This window comes from Ptychodera flava, chromosome 1 (genome assembly GCF_041260155.1).
Source record: "Ptychodera flava strain L36383 chromosome 1, AS_Pfla_20210202, whole genome shotgun sequence".
NCBI classification, from domain to species: Eukaryota; Metazoa; Hemichordata; class Enteropneusta; family Ptychoderidae; genus Ptychodera; species Ptychodera flava.
Window position 1 is genome coordinate 5,782,050 of NC_091928.1, and position 20,626 is coordinate 5,802,675.

At 37.0% G+C, this 20,626-nt stretch overlaps 1 protein-coding gene across 1 annotated transcript; it reads right to left on the reverse strand.

Annotated features, from left to right (window-relative positions):
* Positions 1-997: 997 nt before the first annotated feature.
* Positions 998-18,319, reverse strand: LOC139129822 (TWiK family of potassium channels protein 18-like). The gene is made up of 2 exons (XM_070695536.1): positions 17,774-18,319; positions 998-3,021 (listed from the first exon to the last, which is right to left on the reverse strand). Exons 1-2 carry the CDS (start codon positions 18,198-18,200, stop codon positions 2,363-2,365), a joined length of 1,086 nt encoding a protein of 361 aa, XP_070551637.1. The 5' UTR covers positions 18,201-18,319; the 3' UTR covers positions 998-2,362.
* Between the last annotated feature and the right edge of the window lie 2,307 nt (positions 18,320-20,626).

Here is a 20,626-nt window from a genome sequence, read left to right on the forward strand (position 1 = left end):
GTAAACACCCTCATAAATTGTAATTAGAGTCTTTGCGCATTTGCCACCAATATAGTGTGTGTGGCTTGTATGCAAGTCAACTTATAATTGAGATCTTGATGTTCCACTTTATAATTTTACTAGTGTCAATGACCGCCTGGTGCATTAACCTTTGTGTGAGATAAACTATCTTCGTAACAGATGATGAGGCTGATAATTTTGATAATAAAAATGACGAAGATAAGAATGACGATAGTGATAAAGATCATGGTGGTTTAAATCGCGTCCACGACAAGAAAATAGAGTGATGGAAGGCTACTTCAACGCAGAGCCTAGGCATTGGTAAAAGCAACAGTGAAATATATCGTACTATCAAGTTCTGTAGATTGCGTTGTGCTTAATAATTGTCAATGCGGTACTTTCGACATGTGAACACACTGCGACGTCATTAACCGTTGTCAGGAACTCATTTAAGATACTTAACTTTACGTCGAAAACACACAATCAAATCTTGTCTTACAATATTTTATCAAACCTTTGATGTTTTTTTTCACATTAAGCAGTGATACAGTTACATATAAAGAAATTTGTAGCCTCCAAATAGGCGGAAAAATCATTTTGGTCAGTGTTATTTGAAAGTTTGAAACGTGAAAGAAATATTACAATACAACTTAATTCAACGAGTTGATATACAGCAATGTGTGTCATAAATTTGCTGTCTACAAACACTCATTCAATGCAACACAGCACACTCTACTCATAAATGCTGTCATTACTACATACCTGTATTCCAGCAACAAAGAAAGTAGCGATCAAGGTACTTTAGTGTTTGCAATATATCCCAAAAGTAACGACACTTGGTTTTAAAATTTTAGCAATATACATATACTATGTGGCAATCCAAATAAAATATCTGATAGCAACGGTAAAGTACATTTACGATAAAATTAAACTACTAAACCGTCACTGTAGCGTGTACCTATACGTCTACAATTTTATGTTTATACGTATGTGCGTAATCTTTGTATCTGTCTGTCTGTCAGTATATATATATATATATATATATATATATATATATATATATACATACAATATGTAGCCTCTAAAGTTCGGAAATCTTCACGGTGTAAAACAGTGCTCAATACCTGTATGGCAGAGCGATTTACGGTAAAAATTGATAACAAGTAGAAAACAGGACGTTACTCAGAGTTTCACGCTACATGTGTTCTCTGTAGCGATCATCATCATTATCCATTCGTCTGATGATCGCTACAGAGAACAGTGAAACTCTGAGTAACGCCTAAGTCCTGTTTTCTACTTGTTATCAATTTTTACCGTATATACAATATGTATGTATGTATGTGTGTATGTATGTATGTATGTATGTATGTATGTATGTATGTATGTATGTATGTATGTATGTATGTATGTATGTATGTATGTATGTATAATTTTTGGTGCAAATTTATCAAAGTTAAAATAAACCTTTGCGCTTAAAATACAATGTAGTCTTTAGTCCATTAATTTTGTTTTTGAGTTTAACATGACTGAAATTACTTCATTAATTTAAGTAACGAAATCACGTCCTAAAATAATTCCAAGCTTCCGTATTAGCGCGTACTTATATTTTAGGTCACATATTTTGAATTCAAGACAATTCAAGAAAATGTACTCTCTCTGGGTCCCGCCTTGACAGCTAAGAAAAAATATTTTTATAATCTATTCGTAAGAAAGTCGAGAGCATCCGATGTAAATGTCACGTATTTCATAAAAAGTCTTGGATGCTGAATTACGAAATAAACAGGTTTTTGTTGTAATGTCCTGGACACTTATATCAGTCTTTAGTCACAAGCATTATTGTGTGCCATAAAATTAGTAAACTAACTTTTAAACATTAAAAAGGGAGTAACGTCCCCGAAAGTATTTTCGGTTGAAGGAGAAATGTGTGCTTCTCAGTAAAGCATCGCATTATAATTTATGTGTCCCGTTTACTACCCGCAAAAATGCACATTGGAATGTGTATTATATAAGCTTGCACTCGGCATACACTGCATAGCTGCACATAGCTGACTCATAATCGATCTCATGATATATTGATCGATATTCATACATACCGAAGTGCAATTGTCTCGCATAAAAAAACGATGCGTTTTACGTGTGTATTTACTTTGGACCCAATTGAGTGAAAGAACTAGAAAACATTACCTAGGGAGCCTAATTCTACTTTTGGACAATAGTCAATACATGTACTTAGACTCCCTACATGTATATCAATGATATTTTACGGTTACTTGTCAATAGATCTACAAGTCATTATTCTTGCCGTCTGTAAAACCAGAAAACAAGAGCTACTGTCCCTTCAAACATTCAGATAAGCTCAGTTCTAACCGGAACATTTATCGTTAACCAGCCTGAAAGTCTTCCTGATATACTTCTGTGCCAAAGAGAAGCAAGTTGACATGATCGCTAGTCCAATCAGGGTGTAGATGGAGCAAAATAGAAGGAAAGTTTGCTTTCCGTTTGGCATGACATCACCGAATCCTATCGTACTCAGTGACACGAAAACGAAGTAAAGTCCGTCAGTGAACGGCCAATCGTTGAGGGAGGAGTACATACCAGCTCCGATCAGAAGATACACCACCAGGAGGAGAGTCACTGAAATGCAAGTGGCGCCCTCACCGGCTGGTCTGCGTTTTTCTAAGCTATCAGTGCTCTCCGCTGTCTTCTCGTCGATCTCTGTCTGGGTGAACTTATTTTGGTGAAGTTCTCCAAAACGCGTGAAGTAAATTGGATTGTCGGGTGAACTGCGAGTGATACGATCTTCTTTGACACCGGGTTTCCTTAATTCAACTCTCGGCATCACTTCTTGGACTCTCTCTTTTACCTTCACGAGGAGTAATTTCAAACATATGCCCCTGCACGGACTCGCCAGTCGGTTACCGAGAATGGACAAGATCAACAACAGTAGAGGAATGCCGAAAGTTGCGTACACAATGCAGAGCATACGACCAGCAGTTGTCACTGGCGCTATGGTACCATACCCTAGAATAATGATGAAGAAATCAAAAATAAATCATACCGTGGCAAGTGTTTTCTGGAGAGCTTCTTTCTTCGTTGCTCCTTGGATACTCAAAAAACCTCTTTTCACATGAGTGCATCTCTCCAGCTTTAATATATCATAGGCTCAAATATAATTAATTATTATTAAAACTTTTTTGGTTATTGAAATTTCTTTGATTGCCATGATTGGCTTCATCCATAACATGAAATGACAGAGCATTTCAATAAAAGGTTATGAAAACCATATATGCTTTTATGCGTAAAAATTACAAATGCCTCGGTTTTGAAATTCCGTGTCCACTTACTGCATAATAGAAACTGCAACATGTAAGTATATAGACACAGATACAGGCAGAGGCACACACTGACACACAGACACGCACACCCAAACAGACAAACTCTCACGGACACGGACATACAACACGATTGGAACTAATTTGGGATAATTGGATTTTCATATTTTGCAAATTTCTCAAAAGTATTAGGTGTCATATAGCTGAATGTTGTAATATCGTAAATTACTCATAAAAACAAGTGTGTAATATAAAAAGAAAAGCAGATGAGATAACATTTGTAGATGAAATCGACATTACTTCACCATCCAATTATCCCAAATTAGTTCCAATCGTGTTATACATACATACATACATACATACATACATACATACATACATACATACATACATACATACATACAGACAGACAGACAGACAGACAGACAGACAGACTTAATATCTATATATATATATATATATATATATATTATATATATATATATATATATATATATATATATATATATATATACACACACAACTAAGTTGATCAGGATAATCAAAATTACACTTCCACTACAACAGCTCTACTCTAGTATTGAACACTCTACTCCAGCTGATCTTGAAGTAAACAAGTCTATCTATCTATCTATCTATCTATCTATCTATCTATCTATCTATCTATCTATCTATCTATCTATCTATCTATCTATCTATCTATCTCTCTCTCTTCTCTCTCTCTCTCTCTCTCTCTCTCTCTCTCTCTCTCTCTCTCTCTCTCTCTCTCTCTCTCTCTCTCTCTCTCTCTCTCTCTCTCTCTCTCTCGTATTCGTTACGCCAAGGTCCTCAAGCTTCAGGGCAGCTCTATTCACACCCTATGATATTAAAATATTATTGAGAATAAAACATCGAACGGGAAGGCTCTTTTGCCTTCAATTCTGCTTTGATAAATTGAGCTTATCTACCCTTCTACACAGTACAAAAACGTTATATAGGCCAAGAAAAATAAAAAGTTTGTTTGTCATCCTCGCGCGCGTCAATTCAGACACTCCGCATCAACCCTTTCTTCTGCTCATGAGGAAATAAAATGAAAAAATAAACGCAAAAATACGCGACTATAGTACATAACACTGTGCTGTATAAAGCAGAACCTGAACACAATAACTGACACTAGCATTCCATTCAGAACTGTACACATATGTCACTGTTATATTACGCTGTCATAACTGTGCATTGCTGCACTAAAAGTCAAACCGCAGAACTGTTGCAATACAAAAATGGTAAAGCAACGTTTACACTGCTGTGTATTTATCTCAGCGCGCGTGCATTCCTACGTTGTTTTCATGTTTTTTCCGCGTTCTTGTTGATTGAAGAATAACAAAGAATTGAGAGTAAAAAAAAACCGCGTCACCTCATCATTTTTGATATATGCTTAGGATTAGAAACAATTTTTTTATTTTAGTTGGCCATACGGCAATGCTTCAAGCAGGGACGAATACCAGAGACTCTTTGAAACAGGAACGTGAAGATTTCTGCACTGTGTTTTCAATCGAGGTTTAGGTAAAGAAGGAATAATGATCTCTGATACAGGTTGGCGTAATTTATGTAAAAGATTTGAACTCTGTGATGCTTCTTTTGCTGGAGTACGACTCTGACGAAAATGTTGAATGGCGACTTTCATTAAGTTGTTATGTATACATGCCGTGTAGATAGTAATGTTTCCATGGCAACATAGAGATTTGAAAGAAATAAGAAAGGTTTGATCACTCGTCAGATAAAATTAGCATGAAGTCTTTCTTTATAATTACGCACTGGGTATATCTTCAGAGATCTCATTAGGGTGTCCCCAGTATCAACACATAGAGAGCAAATTTTGGAAGACTTCCCAGAAGGTTAGATGGTGCAGCGCTAGGGTTTCAAGATGAGTCCTCTGTCATTCATGGCCTTCAGAGGGCGTCATGCAGGTGGGAAGTAACCCTTTGACAACGGATAAAGCAGAAAAATCATAGAATGCCAGACACAGATAATATATTACAGGAAGGTATTTTATGACTCGAAATTGAATAGCATAACACATAACGATATCTTTGAGCACAATTTCTTTTTTTCTCAGAGCGACTAGAATGTCCTTGATATGAAACAATTCTTCAAAAAATTATGAAACTGACGACAATGACTGCATTTGCAATAATCTAGTAAAATTTAGAGCAGCGCCTTCAATTCGCCATCTATGGATTAAACGAAGATCCTGTAATATTATCGTAAGTCAATGCTAAAAGAAAGATGAATAGGTATTTTCGAAAAAAAATGAAATGTTTTTACAATAGTCCGAGATGCTGTGACGAAGGTAACGAGAATTAATAGATTAAATTAAACCGCTAGTCAAGATAAGATTCATGTCACAGTGCCTGCCTACCATACGTCATTTATGATTTAAGCAAGTTAAGGAGGGCGTTACATCAAATGACAATTCTATGGCGAAGTTGAACTGTAAATGAATTTCTAATGAATTTCTTAAAATTTCAAAACCGTGTCGGGAAAAAAATCCAGAAAAATAATACGATGTGATTTTTTTGTCAAAGTAACGTTCACGTTCCTTGACCTTTACAATGACCCCCTTGAAGATGATCTAGTTTTAGCAAACATGACTCCCAAGGAAATATTGTTATTCTTTCTGTGTTCGCCCTAACTTTGCATGCACAAGGGATTTTAATGCATATGATTATTCGGAATGAGAGACATAGTCGACCACAATCCTTATCAATCAGTCAATTAGTGTATTTGTTGGGGAGTCTAATAGATTGCTGTGTTTCCCACCGGACGAATTTCTCAAGCCTAATTTAATTGATACAAATGGCTATCAAGGTTTTCGTTTGACATGCGTATTACTGTATCGCTTATACTCAGGTCTCGTGATGGCAGAGGAGCGAGACACACATTAAACCAGATACTCGATATGCCGAACGGCAGACAAGACATATCAATGCGACAACTATGTCCTTGTATCTCCAGTGAATGCACTCGCTTGCCTCGAGACAGGTATATAATACTACCCGGGGAGTGAGAGAAATAATAACATAAAGCCAAGAAAAAGCGAAATAACACGATTTGGAACTGATATTGCACGTAACGTTTTGCGTCATGGACTTTTAAAAGATATTACGACAAAGCAGCTGATAATCTCTCAAATCAAGATATGCTAGCCGTCGCAGATAGTCGTGGTTAATATTTGGAAACTGATCTTTGGCATACTGTAAAGGATATGAAAACGCAAATTTTTTTAAACCATCCCTTGACGGGCAGTAAACCTCAAGATTTTACCAGTTTACGACATACTTTGAAAAAACGACAGCGTGTGCATTCCAGTTAATGGTGTGAACTTGTCAAAACTTTCTCATATATCCGTCATTTGGGTGGGTTATTGCAACTGTATTACAACATTATATTGAAATTCAGACGTTTGTGAAAAATATAGATCATTTTATATCGTTTCTGGCATTTAAGAAATAACTGAAAGCTCTAATAAAGTTTCGTGTTTTATATAAATGGGCTCTGTTATTAGTATAATGGCATTTACAATCACAATTACAGGTCTAGACAGGTTCAAACTGGGGTATATAACTCAAGGCACACACTATGATTTCGCGAGTCAGCAATCAGATTCGCCGTATTTTGAGCTGCATAAAACACGAGACGAACTCGAGTTGTTATTGCAGGTCCAAGGTCACGAAAGACATGGTGATTAGTTCTTATGCCTAAAATGTGACAGAAAAAAAGGGAATTAAATTGTTGACTTTTAGGATCGTATTGTAATTATTCCGTAGCAAGCTCTATTGCATGTATTTGATCTTTATGTCAACTTGCATCATTCATTATGTCAAGTAATACTGTTCTCACGCCACATTCGCGCCACAGCGCTCCTTACGACACTACTGATTATGTACCAGGAAGGGCTTTGCAAAGGATGAAATGTTGTCGAATATGGTATCGCAATATTTATTTCATCCATCATGTCCTTGTGTTTTTCTAATTCCATTCCATGCCATCTCGATGTTACTACATCAGGGCATGGCTATATAAAGTCAACAGGTTCACATACAGACTTTGTGACCCAGACTGTGTACTTTACGGCAAACTAGATGTTTGCAGCATGCACGTTTTAGAATTTCAAGAATTCAACAAGATAATTTTTTCTGAGTATAATACACCTGCACCATAAACCATTTACGATTTTGATTTTGGGTAATATCGTTGCCGAAGAGCTGCCGTCACGTGTGTCGGTAAACATCAAAAGTTGTTCGTGTACTCAGGTGCAACCCGCAACGACGACATTACCATAAACTATCACGGCCAATGTATCGCGGTGGTTACAGTCATTTATGACAGACATTGCACCATTCATGTATGTATAATTAAGTCATTGGTGAAGTATTTGTAACTTATTTTTAAAATTTCACTGTTTCTGATCAATTAGAGGTAATGAGAGAGGGTAAAGTGAACCCATTCATTGCACGCTAGCGCATGCATTAGGCCGAACAAAAAAAATTGTGCTGTTCTGATAACCCGATCTTCCGTATTTTTTACCTGCCGACCCTAAACTTTTTAGAGCTACGTAAACACGGAAGTAAAAAAAGACGACAAAAAATCCGTAAAATCACGCGTTCGTTACTTGGCATTTTATTTTTGCTTGAACGAGGATGTCTTTTATGTTTTTTCCTTTTATATGTATGATACATTTTTCTGGAAATGTTGTGCCCTGAACACCTGAAAAATGCATATTTAAGAATAAAAATATTTTGGATAAAAAAATTCCTGCCGACCGACCAACCAACCCTAGTTTTGAAAACCATGTTATCGGAACAGCACAATTTATTTTCTGGCTTTATATCACTGCTAATCAGCCATACAGCCCTGCTTCCATGACAACTGGCACAGTGTAGCCTACAGTAAATTGTTCAAGTACTTGTTACCTGTTCACCACCGAAAGTCATTCGTCTAATCAAAGGTCGAGCTCTCCCATGATGTACATCGTAATAATGGGATGGTTCATATACAGAATACACACTAGCCTAGGGGGGCTGCTATCAAGAGTATCAAGGCAACTAAAGATGGCACTGAGTATTTACATCACGTTTCACTACAAGCCCGAGGCTGTCCCATGTAACAAACGCTACTATAGTCGGTGAGTTCAAAGAGATCGACTACAATTTATACAAGGCACGTTTATCGAAAAGTTTGAAATGAACCCTTTGATTATTTTGACATTGAGAAGTACTTGAATTAGTGATCCGCGAACGCCTGACAACGTGACTATGTTAGCGATCTGGTAACAACCTGGTATGTCTTAAAATTACATCATTCCAGTACCAGGCACAAATACAGCGATCTTTTTGGTCGTGACGTGAACGAAACGATGCTATTTTTGGCAATTTAGTACAGTTGGGACACGCGCGAGGTCTCAGAGAGACTGAGAAAACCCCATTATTGAAGTTTCACGCCTAGATTTCAATATACTGTTGTGATATAATAACAATGAAACACCTTAGCATTGATATATCATTTTGACCAGTTTGCGACATAAAAGCATGAGCGATAGAGAGTAAATGTATGGGGTGAACTGGTTGAAATCTGGCCAGTTGTAATCCCGCCTCTGGGTACGGTTTTACTGGTTAATTGTAACACACCTGGTCCAAACTCTCTGTCATGATTTTCGAATTAACCGTATGCGTCATCTTGGCGATGATACATGCAAAGAACGCACTATCGGTTAACAGTTTCAAAATCTGTTTATCGGTTAACATTTCGAAAGAGCTGTTGATTTGATAAGTTGAAAACGCACAAGCACATTATACAAAGCGTAAATAAGTTGGCCTGGCCTTTTAAAAGTTACTGTTTTATGACGACCCTCAGGTCCTTGGGTATAAACAAACGTATGTTTTCCCCTTTACAGCCAGTCAGTATGTCTATACTCTACATGCAAAAGGAAATTTTAAGTCATAAAAGATAGCATGTATTCAGGCTAGCATTGAAATGCTTAAGGATTGGCAGTTCAATTTAAAACGTTGAATCGCCAAATATATCAACTTGCACAGTGCTTTCAGGCCTTAAATAAAATATTTATGTGAAGATTTTCCTTTTGAAGAAATGCCGTGGCCCCCTTGTGCTTGCAACTTGTCAGTATTTTAATGCGCGAATCCATCGTTAGCCAAAAATCATTCCGTTTTTAATTGAGCAGCACAAGCTGCCAAAGCTCATTTTACGCGCAGGCATAAAAACATGACTCATGTCATTTTCGTCACTCCCCGAGAAACCACCTTTTTATGAAAATGACCGCATCTTATAATTTTGTTATTTTATTAGGACACACCCGGAGTAGAATTTTACGTCATTTCAATGAACATTTCAATCACGTTAAACCGTTGTAAACATATATTTTTCGACTGTATAAGTACTGATTTCAATGGATCACAATTTGTCCTTCATGACGAAAATGACCAATGCTAATTGTTAGTATTTGCCACAATAAATTTTAAGGGTATTTTTAAAATTTATCAACATCAATATCCCTTGTTATGAACCATGAATCTTGAAGTTGATTGTTCTAAAATTTCTGCAGGGCTCAGGGATACGAGTGAGAACAATTGGAGACAAAACCTTTGCTTTCAAACTAAAGACTTTTCCTGATAACCTTCAGCTGTATGCTCTCTCCGTAACCTCAATCCCAATTCTACAGACCCCCTAGCTTACCAGTGATTAATGGAACACTTGACTGAGCCCACCAGAGTTCATCCTTGATCCAGCGATTAACATCAAAGAAGAATGTTGCCGCTATGATTCTTCACTTATATGTACAGGTTAGGGAATTCGACAGTTCTCGAAAATATATACATGTAGCTCAATGTAGCCTTCTTTGAATCGTGATAATCAGAATATACCATAGCTAAGTGTCTGGAAACATGTGGCATTATATGATAGTCTTGATAGAACCTAAACCTCAAAAGCTTTGTAAAACAAAAAACTGAACGATATCACAATCAGGTCAAATTTCAAGACATCTAATGTGATTAATTTTGGAATAGAAAGAAGTGTTTTGATGTTTCTTCAAAGAAAGTTTGAGTAAACTTTTAATCTTAATATCGAGGCGCATACTCCCTTAAAGGGCCACTAGCTGTATCTTCTTGTATGATTTTTTTCACCATTTTGGTTTTCTTTTTCGAGTGCAAGCTTCTTGTTGTACTTCCCAAAGTATAAAGAAACATCTTCTACTTAGCTTGCCAACAAATGCGTCTAAAAATGCACTATTATTGAATGTTTACATTTAAATTCTAGTCCGGACCAGATTTCACTTTTCAACAATTACAGTGTAGTCTATGCATGTGCAGGCTGAGTTGACAAGCTAAATACTGGGTATCTCAACATGGTGAGAATAAAAATTTTGAAAAAAAGTAAAACGTTACAGCTACTGGCCATTTGAGAACAAATATGATTGCCCTCTTCATAAGATCAGCATATAAAATGCAGGCAGATTGAATATATATATATATATATATATATATATATATATATATATATATATATATATATATATATATATATATATATATATATATATATATATATATAGCGTGCACACTGTCGATTTTATACTATTGCATTTTGCAGACGTATTATTCTTACTTTGATAGTGGATTAAACTTCAGATGCAATAATACTCCTTGATATGAGTGAAACAATCTGAATCTAATTCAAATACCAACATACGATTCAGGGAACCCGATTCGCGAGAGCTGTTCAGATGTCGCAGAGATTTAGGCCTATAGATGATAAAATGATTGACTCAAAACTTGACAACCTAGAAAGAAGGCATGACATGTTTGTGTAAAGACTGATAGAAGTTGAATAGTAACCTCCGTTGGTTGACCTTTTAGAGACTGTACTGGAGAAAATGAATATTCCATTTTTCGATCCCAAGATGATTGACACGATGGAAACGTGTCGTATTCAATAGATATGGCCAATTAACCATTAAACCACAGGAATAAACAATAATAATATCTCCTGAACCGTGGAATTTGCCACTGAGCTGTGTGTATGTAAAGGCTATAGCATGTGTTTACAAGCAATTGGCGTGTGCTATTGACAGATAGTGCGCCTAAGCTAGCGATTCACTGACGCAAATTAAGAGTGAGGTTAATTGTATTGAATTGCATCGTGCAAGTAAGGTAATTACTACCGCCGGTTGCAATACGGTATTACTTTACGACCTGCCATAAAGCTGTCAGTGTGAATAATAACAATTAAACAAATGAGATGGATTTCTTACACACCGGTTTGAATAGAAATCGAACGGGTGAGCAGAATGAGCAAGAACTACGGTTACACAGTTGTTGTGCAGCCAGTTCATGACGCCAAATCGATAGTTATCATGAAGTGACCGAATTGTACATCAAAATTGAACAAGATGGATTTCCCAGAACATCCCAAACATGTACTGATCACTTCGTTTGTGTAATGCGTAGACAGTCCGCATAGCTGCCAATGAAATAGCTGTTTAATACGACGAAACAGAGATGAAACACTGACCTCTGGATCTTGTCTTTAAAATACACATAATTTATTTCGACCTACACAAATGCGAGACAAGAAAAGAGATAACAAATCACGTTGTTTCTCATGATATTTCGGAAGTATTAACTTCCTAACATAAAACTAATGCTTAAGGAAGGGGATTTCTGTTGTCATGTATACATTGTCATTCAAGTGAATGAATTGAAGAGTTTGAGAGCGAAGCAGTTTTCGTTGTCATGTATTTCTATTTGCAGAATGTCCTCATAAAGGGCCTTTACGGTGTTGATTAACTTCTTTTATTATTTATGAGTTGACTTTACTAAGAGTGAGTTATGAAAGGTAAGATACAACGCGTTGCACATTGCATATGTTAAGGAATCGAAGTACACTTTGCGTAGAACAGTCAAAACTGTTGAAGTTTTGTGTAACCAACTTCAAAGGTTTGTTAAATCCCCATCTATTTAAGTAGACTAGGGTGTGAATACACATACGAAAAAAAGAGTTGACAAGATTAAACCACAAATTCTCTCTTTATATTTCAATGTAAGTGGCTTCTCATGAAGAATTAAAGGGCCAGTTGCTTTGACGTTTAGTGATGTTTTCAATATATGTTTTTCTTTGTCAACATTGCACGTTCTTGCCCTACTCCTCATAGCACGTTGAAACACAAACTATTTAGCTTGCCAACACATGTATAGCACCTGTTTGTGTTTAATGCACTGTTTTTTTAAACATTTAATTCTAGTCCTAATTCAATTGTCAACAATAACAATACAGTCTACAGAATACCAGGATGAGCTGACAGACGTAATACTCTTGTCTCAACATGAACAAGAAACTAGTTGATTATGAAATAAATTGTGAAAAGAAACATCAAAAGTTACAGCCACTGAATCATTTAGGCAAAAGTGCTCGTACTTTTGGTTATGTAACGGTAACATCATTAAAACATTGCATTTTGGGTCACGGATGATTTATGTTTTTCCGTGACATAAAATGTTTTGTTTGCATAAATCATCAAAGGAAAGGTTGCCTTGTCTTCGCGACGAGCAGATCATGATATGTTCAGCGCTGGCATCCTTTAGCTTGAAATCATAAACGGCAATTTTCAGTAATCATGTCTCACTAACAAAACATTGACTTACTCTGTGTTTTGAGCAGCTCAGAGGCGAAATAATCTTTGCTTGATATCTGAAAAGACATTTTCACATGCACCTACGCAAAAGCAGAACAAAAATATCGCCAACCAAACACGGCAACATTTTGTAAGTATGGAACTACTGTACAAACGTTTATCTAAAGACAAGGTTAAGTCCAAGGTCACACTACTGAAAGGTCGAGGCAGTTCTTTGTGATGTTACATCTTAGTAGAATCAGTCCTTGAAGGACTCTAGAAAGAAGCAAACGCCTTGAAACGTATGTACGATTTCAAGCCGCGCCCTTGAGTCGTATGCTAACACAGGAAGAGACAGAGATAAACGTAATCGATCGACATTCTGACTGAATACAAGATAAAATCGTTCACATGTTACAGCAATTTTCGTGAAACGAAAAACACATTGACCATGCTGTTATTACTCGCCCGAGAAAATGGTAAAACGTGCAGAGCATTGAAAACTACAGATCTTAAGAGTTGTGTATAGTAAACACCTATTGCCTGGTCATGAGGGCTATAGCGCCCGTCTATTACCCTGAGGGGCCGTGCGTTACCAGAAACACATCGCTATTCCCCGAGGCCGTAGGCCGAGGGGTATAGCCATGTCTTTCTGGTAACACATTGCCTCGAGGGGTAATAGACGGGCGCTATAGCCCGAATAAAGACCAGATTATAGGTGTTTTATAACACACCACATGCTCATGTTGTATTATGTTATATAGTTTTTAATGTGTTTTGATATTTTGCACCGCAATAATCAATTGTGACAAGTTTACTGGGCGACGTTTCCACAGCGGTTTCAGTTGTACGTGGTACCACTTTCTTTCAGAAAATATTCTAAGCATACCTAGCGACATCCTTAGTTGCACTTTAATCTTTTCCGTCGATGAGCTGTTCAAGTTCCTACGCTGTTGCAATGTTGGAAAATGTTGGAAAATCTGTTTTAGAGAGAGTGTCGTCGCTTATCCCGAACGCACATCAAGTTCTAGTCAACCGCCATTGTTTGAAAGCTGCAGACGACACTACGGTCACGTGACCGGGCACTTTTCCAACTTTGGTCAAAACTATTTCCCTAGGGAAATAGCTTTTCAAAAAATACCCTCTGACGTCACTTTTTGGGACTAGACGTATCTATTTTCTCCTCACGTGACGTATTTTGGCGAATCGCGACACGGAATGAGCATGTGGCGTGTTATAAAAGGATTTAGAGTGTGTATTTCGGTCAGATCTTCATATTCAAAATGTTAAATCTAGCATTTCACACAGAACAAGTCTGAGGACCCTATTTAAAACGTACAAACCATACATGCATCATTGAGTTCTGCTTTTGCATCAAGCACATGAATTTCCTATTATGAAGACATCTGTATATTTCGGAATTTCAATCCCCAAAACAGTACGAACCCTTATTGAGGAGTTTTTGATAAATTCTTATTCTCAGCTACACAGCTAGTGTCGTGTATTTTTAACTAGAATTTAGCAGCATTATAGAGATCTATTCTAATGCGATAGTTTTTTTACAGTTGCATGACGATGTGCAAATTGCTGTTCAAAATGCGTTTAATAAAACTGTATTGCTGATTCTTAATGTGTGCACACATATATATACATATTAGTTTTCACTTAATTGTACAGTGATAACACTGTACACGTGAAAATGCAACTATATGACGGTGAAGCTACTTCCTTCAAATAGCCGCCCACCTGATACCTTATTTTCAGTTAGTTTTGTGCTAGCGACTCTTCAGTGATAGACGCATGATGACTGGTTGCTATGGCTACCGCGTCGACAGAAACATCATGTATGCTTTGACAATTATCCGAAGTTCATTTTCATCTGTTTGACGAAAGAAGTCAATAATTCACCCGACTCGTGTCAGCATAAACCACAATCCTGCCATTGTAGTCTGCATATGACATGCACATTACATGTGTACACAACTGTTCATCAATGCAAATGTACCAACTGAAAGAAATGTCGATATACAGCGCTGTTAGTTGAAGGTGTCGATATTTCTTTTTATGTGAGGAATTACTGCACGGAAATAAGAATTCTTTACAATTAAACTGTGATTACGTTGTGAATTATACGTATGTCGATATCGATCTGTGGCTTCGAACAGCTGTGGATCGATATTGACTAACACAATTGAGTGTGAATTACAATAGTAGAATGGCAGGTGTGCGGGAGTTTACTTAGCATCTACAAACGTCGCGTTTCTTGTCTCAAAACTTAAGATGTCTAGAACTGTTGTCATCACTAAATATACTGACCAACAAAGTACAGATAACGCGATTGGAACTAATTTGGGATAATTGGATCTTCATATTTTTCAAATTTCTCAAAAGTGTTAGGTGCCATATAGCTGAATGTTGCAATATTACAAATTACTCATAAAAACAAGTGTGTAACTTAAAAAGAAAAGCAGATGAGCTTACATTTGCAGGTTAAAACTACCTTACTTCATTATCCAATTATCCCAAATTAGTTCCAATCGTGTTAGATCCACAAATGTTCTTGAGCGCATACTCCAACCGAGTTTTAGATGAAAATAAAAGTAACATTTACTATATAGATATTATTTTTATCATCATCAGCTAATCCAGTATTCGAGAAAGGTGATGGATATATCCTTTATTTTATTTGATTGACTGACGGTTTTCATTTTGTTCCCCCTTCTTGTTTTGCAACATTTCCCCCGCGAATTAAGGGTGCTATGGCAATGGCATTAAGTATACATATTAATTGAAGCACATTATACTGTCATTTGCGTAATATGGTCGGGAGTTTTGTCAATTAATGAATGGATATGAATTGTGATATATGTGGGTCTGAATTTGACGGAGGCAGGTGATATGGACTTGTCGAACGCTAGTGAAAATAATAACGCAAAGCGAGTTGCTGGGCAAAATTGCTTCTTCTATCACGACAAGCATGTTTAGGTAGAATAATTGTTGAACGAGATTACACTTTTTACTTTAAAAACTCCACGATGTTTTCTTCGCCTTGCAATTTTATAAGCCAGCAGTTGACTCGATAACATGTACACCTCTTTGGTGCATCAAAGTGATACAGTCATTAACCTTTGAAATGACCTGTCGCCATTTTTTGTACGACATTAGAGTAATTGCAAATACATTATCGCTATCATCTGATGGATCAGGTAATACTGTTCGGCATTTTGAAAGCTGCTCGAAGTAGAGTTTGATAAAATTCACCATTTAACCGATAAAACAAACCAAGACAACATAATTAATTGTTTTAAAACACAAATATATGCGAATGAGCCGAAAGCTGCTCCAAACCGCTCACCTTGGCAGATAGAAGTAGGTTTTATGATATGTAAACCTTTCATGTCTTGGAAAAACAATGTTTGATTTTCAGTTGAAATATAGCACTGTTGAACAGTAAAGCACTGTTGTTGACATGAAAAGATCTAGAAAAGAGAAAGTCACTTTGACTCTTCAATCAAAGTAGATCTAAGACACAGACCATAGAGACAAGACCATAGACAACTTAGGTTACTATCTCATACGGGTGTCGTATGTCTGGTGAAAAAGCAATAAAATCTAAGGATATATATATATCCGTACAACTTGATTGTCCAATTTCAGGGAATAAAATTTTATGTTCTCCTTCTTGTTCAAAACGTTCAACGGAGCGTAATAAACTTAGTCTCGCCAGATGAGCTTCTTATAGCTGGGCCCTTACGTGGTGGTTTGGCGCGATCCACAAAACATTGCTCACCTGTCTTAGTTATCGGGTACACTTGAAGCTTTCTCTCCGTGTAAGGTGAAAATGAGAATTGAATTAGATAGCTTGAAACACGTCCCGACAATTCTTTTACGAAAATATGAACCTATCGTTTTAGACCATCAACTCTATTGTCCATGTTTATTTTTGAAACAGTATTATTGACTACTGATTTGCTAAATTATTATGACACACCATACTGTACACAGTGTACTATTTTGTCAGACAAACACATCGTGTTTACACATCATAGTCTACATGAAAGTGATACAGTTTGATTTTTAAACGACAGTAAATTGTGCCTGGATTGTACAATCTTACATAGCGTCACTTTCATACTAAAAGAGACAAAATTGCCTTTTTTTACAATATGTTTGTGTCAGTAAAATAGTAAATCCTTCAAATCATCCATGAACCCAAACAGTTGATTTGCATGTTCGCTAAATGCAACGACCCTGTACTTGTAGATACTTGTAACTAAGCGGGTAGAGAAAGTCACGCATAAATACAGATATATAAATTACGTCTGACTCCATGGCTTGTTAGTCTTTATGGATGGTTTAGTTTAGTTTAGTTGCAAATTTGAGTTTTATCGACCATTGTACTGCATATTTCAATGCTGCAAATAATATCGCTGAATTACGAAGTGTTTATGAAATTTGCAGCAATAATGCCAGCAGCGTACCTGTTCAGCGTTCAGATCAGTAAATGACATTAGAGGCGCGATTTTTATCACTTATATCTGAGAACAAATTAAATTGGTTAACTTCACACTAATATCAAGGAGAAAAAAAGGACTAAAATCATGTAAATAGTGAATATCAACAATTCGTAATCTGAAAATCATGGATTGGCTAATACCGCTCTCAATTCAGCAGAATTTCGATTTCGACCTCTGACGAACATGGAATCACCTTCTATACTAATTTGAGCAATGGAAATTAAATTAAAAATAACCATGATATTTCAGAAATATCTTACCAATTGTAGTTATGACGGTCATACAAAAGAACAGTGAAGACGGAAGAGTCCATCTTGTTTGTCGAAGTTCGGTTAAAATATTGTTCAGCTCAGCGGAAAGGATAAGATCCTTCATCTTATCTTTGACGATTGCGGTAAAGTTCTCTTGTACGGCGACCCTAGCGAGAGACGAACGATTGCTACGCAAGAGCTCACGGATCAGGCTCTCCGTGTGAGTAGAGGCGATAGCTTCGACTGTGGCAGCGATTGCCGTTGTCTGTCGCTGTTCACTGCCTTCGATGTAGAGAAAGATGAAGCCGCCTACAAGCACATACAAGAGAAGTATTGCCAGTAACACGGCGTTGGCCAAGGCACCGCGATATCTCTGCAAAATGCTTCCCTTTTTTCCGGAGGTGACGGTGTCTTGCTGGACAGTTTTCGGTGCCATCACTTTTCAAAGAGGTAGGAAACGTATATGTTCACTATCGAAGAAAGTCTGTCAGTTGAGATCTGCGCACGATGAATGACAGCGGAAACGCTTTTCATGCTCAACCGGCAGACGACATTTTATTTTTAGAAGACAACATAAGGCGAAGACAAAAACACCACCACGTGCCTTATCGCATCACGTGATCTATGATGGGACGTGTGTATAACAACCGCGGTGACGTTGCCGTAGAAACGACTCCCACCGGCTATTGAATGGCTTGGTGTGGGAGTTAATCATTGTACTTTCGTAATAGTAATTGCGCCTTAAAAGACTTGATAGATGACGGTAAGATATTTAGACATTCTGAGAAACAGATAGACAGACAGACAGACAGACAGACCGACAGACCGACAGACAGACAAAGACAGGCAAACTCGATGAAGGACTTCTAGTATTTGCCCTGCACTCTATGTACCAACTTAATATTTGCAGACGGTCAGACAGACAGACTGACAGACAGGCCGACAAACGGATAGACAGATGTATATATAGATAGATAGGAACAGGGTTGGCAGATATCGATAAGATATTCAGATATGCTGAGAGAGATATACATATAGACCGACAAAGAAGCAGACATAGACAGACAGGCAGACTAAATGAGGAATTGACTTGTATTGTACTTCACTTGTACTCCGTGTGTACTCTGTGTTACTCGCATCGGCAATAATGAATATCAGCCAATTGACAGTTAGGCTGCGTTCACAAATAACGATGGGGTGGGGGGGGGCTGGAGGAATCACGATCGAAATCTAATGTTTTTACACATCTCCCTCAATACCCTAAAATATTTTCAAATGCATCCCTCTATATGATAAAAATTTTCAAGTCCCCCTAAACTATCACAAGCCCGCATATTTGTAAAGGATGTACGCGCAGAAAAATAAACACGTATTGCGCCGTTCCACTTGCAGGTGTTCAACCACTATCTGTTATTAGCAGTTTGTAAAGCAATATTCCTAAGGCAAGTTCTTAAATTCATTCATTTTTAAATGCATCGGTGAACTTTTTTGGATTTAACTGTCTAAGCCAACTTGAGTTAATCCAACTCCGGCCAGGTCAATTACTCCTGCCGAAGAGCACACAAAATGACAATCATGAGAAAGTAGGCAAATAATTATTGTGAATTCTGGCTAATTGCCGTATTGTAAAAAAAAAACTGAGTACAGTGACCTACCACAAATTTATTTCAAAAGTACAAGACAGATATGAATTAGATGCTCCTCAAAACTGACAATACTAGAAGGTTAAAATATTCCATCAGATAAATGTTTTAATCTCTGAAATTTTGGGTGTAATAATGGCAAATTTAGTCACATGTTTTTTCATTTAGTCTTTACCATTCAAAGTTTTACTTTTGTATTATATTATGACAAGAATGTGAAAATTTAGAAAATCAAGGATGTTGACCCCATCTTTTTTCTTGAATATTTGATTATTCTCATATGCCAGAATTCAAAAATTCCCGATAATTTTTCAAGTCTCCTCGTCTCCCATATGTTACTCTCTGGCCTAATCTTGTGTACGAGTATGTTTCACTGTAATGAGCGTCATTTGACCCAAACTCTTTTCTCAACTACCATGTACATCAGAGTCAGAGCTATTTCTATCACTGCTCAGGTATGCAGTGACAGTGACACTGCAGTAGCAGGGTGGTACCTGATAGTGACACTGCCCGTAGGGAGTAGCTGTACTAACTTTGATAATTTTGGCAATATTTTTGGTCAGTTTATACAACTGTGTTCTTGCTCTACTCCCTGCAGCATGTTGAACTGTCCAGTATTCAGCTTGCTATCACAGCCTGTGTATGTGTAGCATGCATTTGTATCACTGACAACTGACTGTCAGTCTGGACTCTAATTAAACTATCACCTAATACATATTTATATATACAGGCTTTGTCGACAAACTGAATATTGAGTGTTTCAGCATGCTGTAGGGAGACAGCAAGAAACTGTAGTTGATATATTGCATAGAAATATTGCAAAAATCATCAACATTTGCAGCTTCTGCCCTGTTACCAGGCTCAAGTTTGGTTTTTTACTACAAATCACATATGTTTAGATTTTTTCGAGATAAAAGTAATGAAATATGGCAAAATGGTTCTAGATTTTTAAAATTATTATAAACATGACAACAATTGGATGACATAAAAATGGTATTCATGTTTCATTGAATTACCTACAAAAACTTGGAATTGGAAAATGTAAAACATAAAAGGAAACAAAAAAATTCCAAGTCCCTCAGTACAGGTAGAGCAAAATCTTCAAGTCCTCCCTCTACTACCCCAAAAATTTTCGCTCTGAATTCCTCCAGCCCCCCCCCCCCAACCATTTTTTGTGAACGCAGCCTTACGATCACGAGAAAGGCTTAAACATTACAGA

What these genes read in the sequence shown, in the direction of transcription:
- LOC139129822 (XM_070695536.1), bottom strand. Translation starts at nt 18,200, where the DNA reads ATGGCACCGAAAACTGTCCAGCAAGACACCGTCACCTCCGGAAAAAAG. An exon ending in GACCGTCATAACTACAATTG is followed by an intron (nt 3,022 to 17,773) that starts GTAAGATATTTC and finishes TCATTATTCTAG; the next exon opens with GGTATGGTACCATAGCGCCA.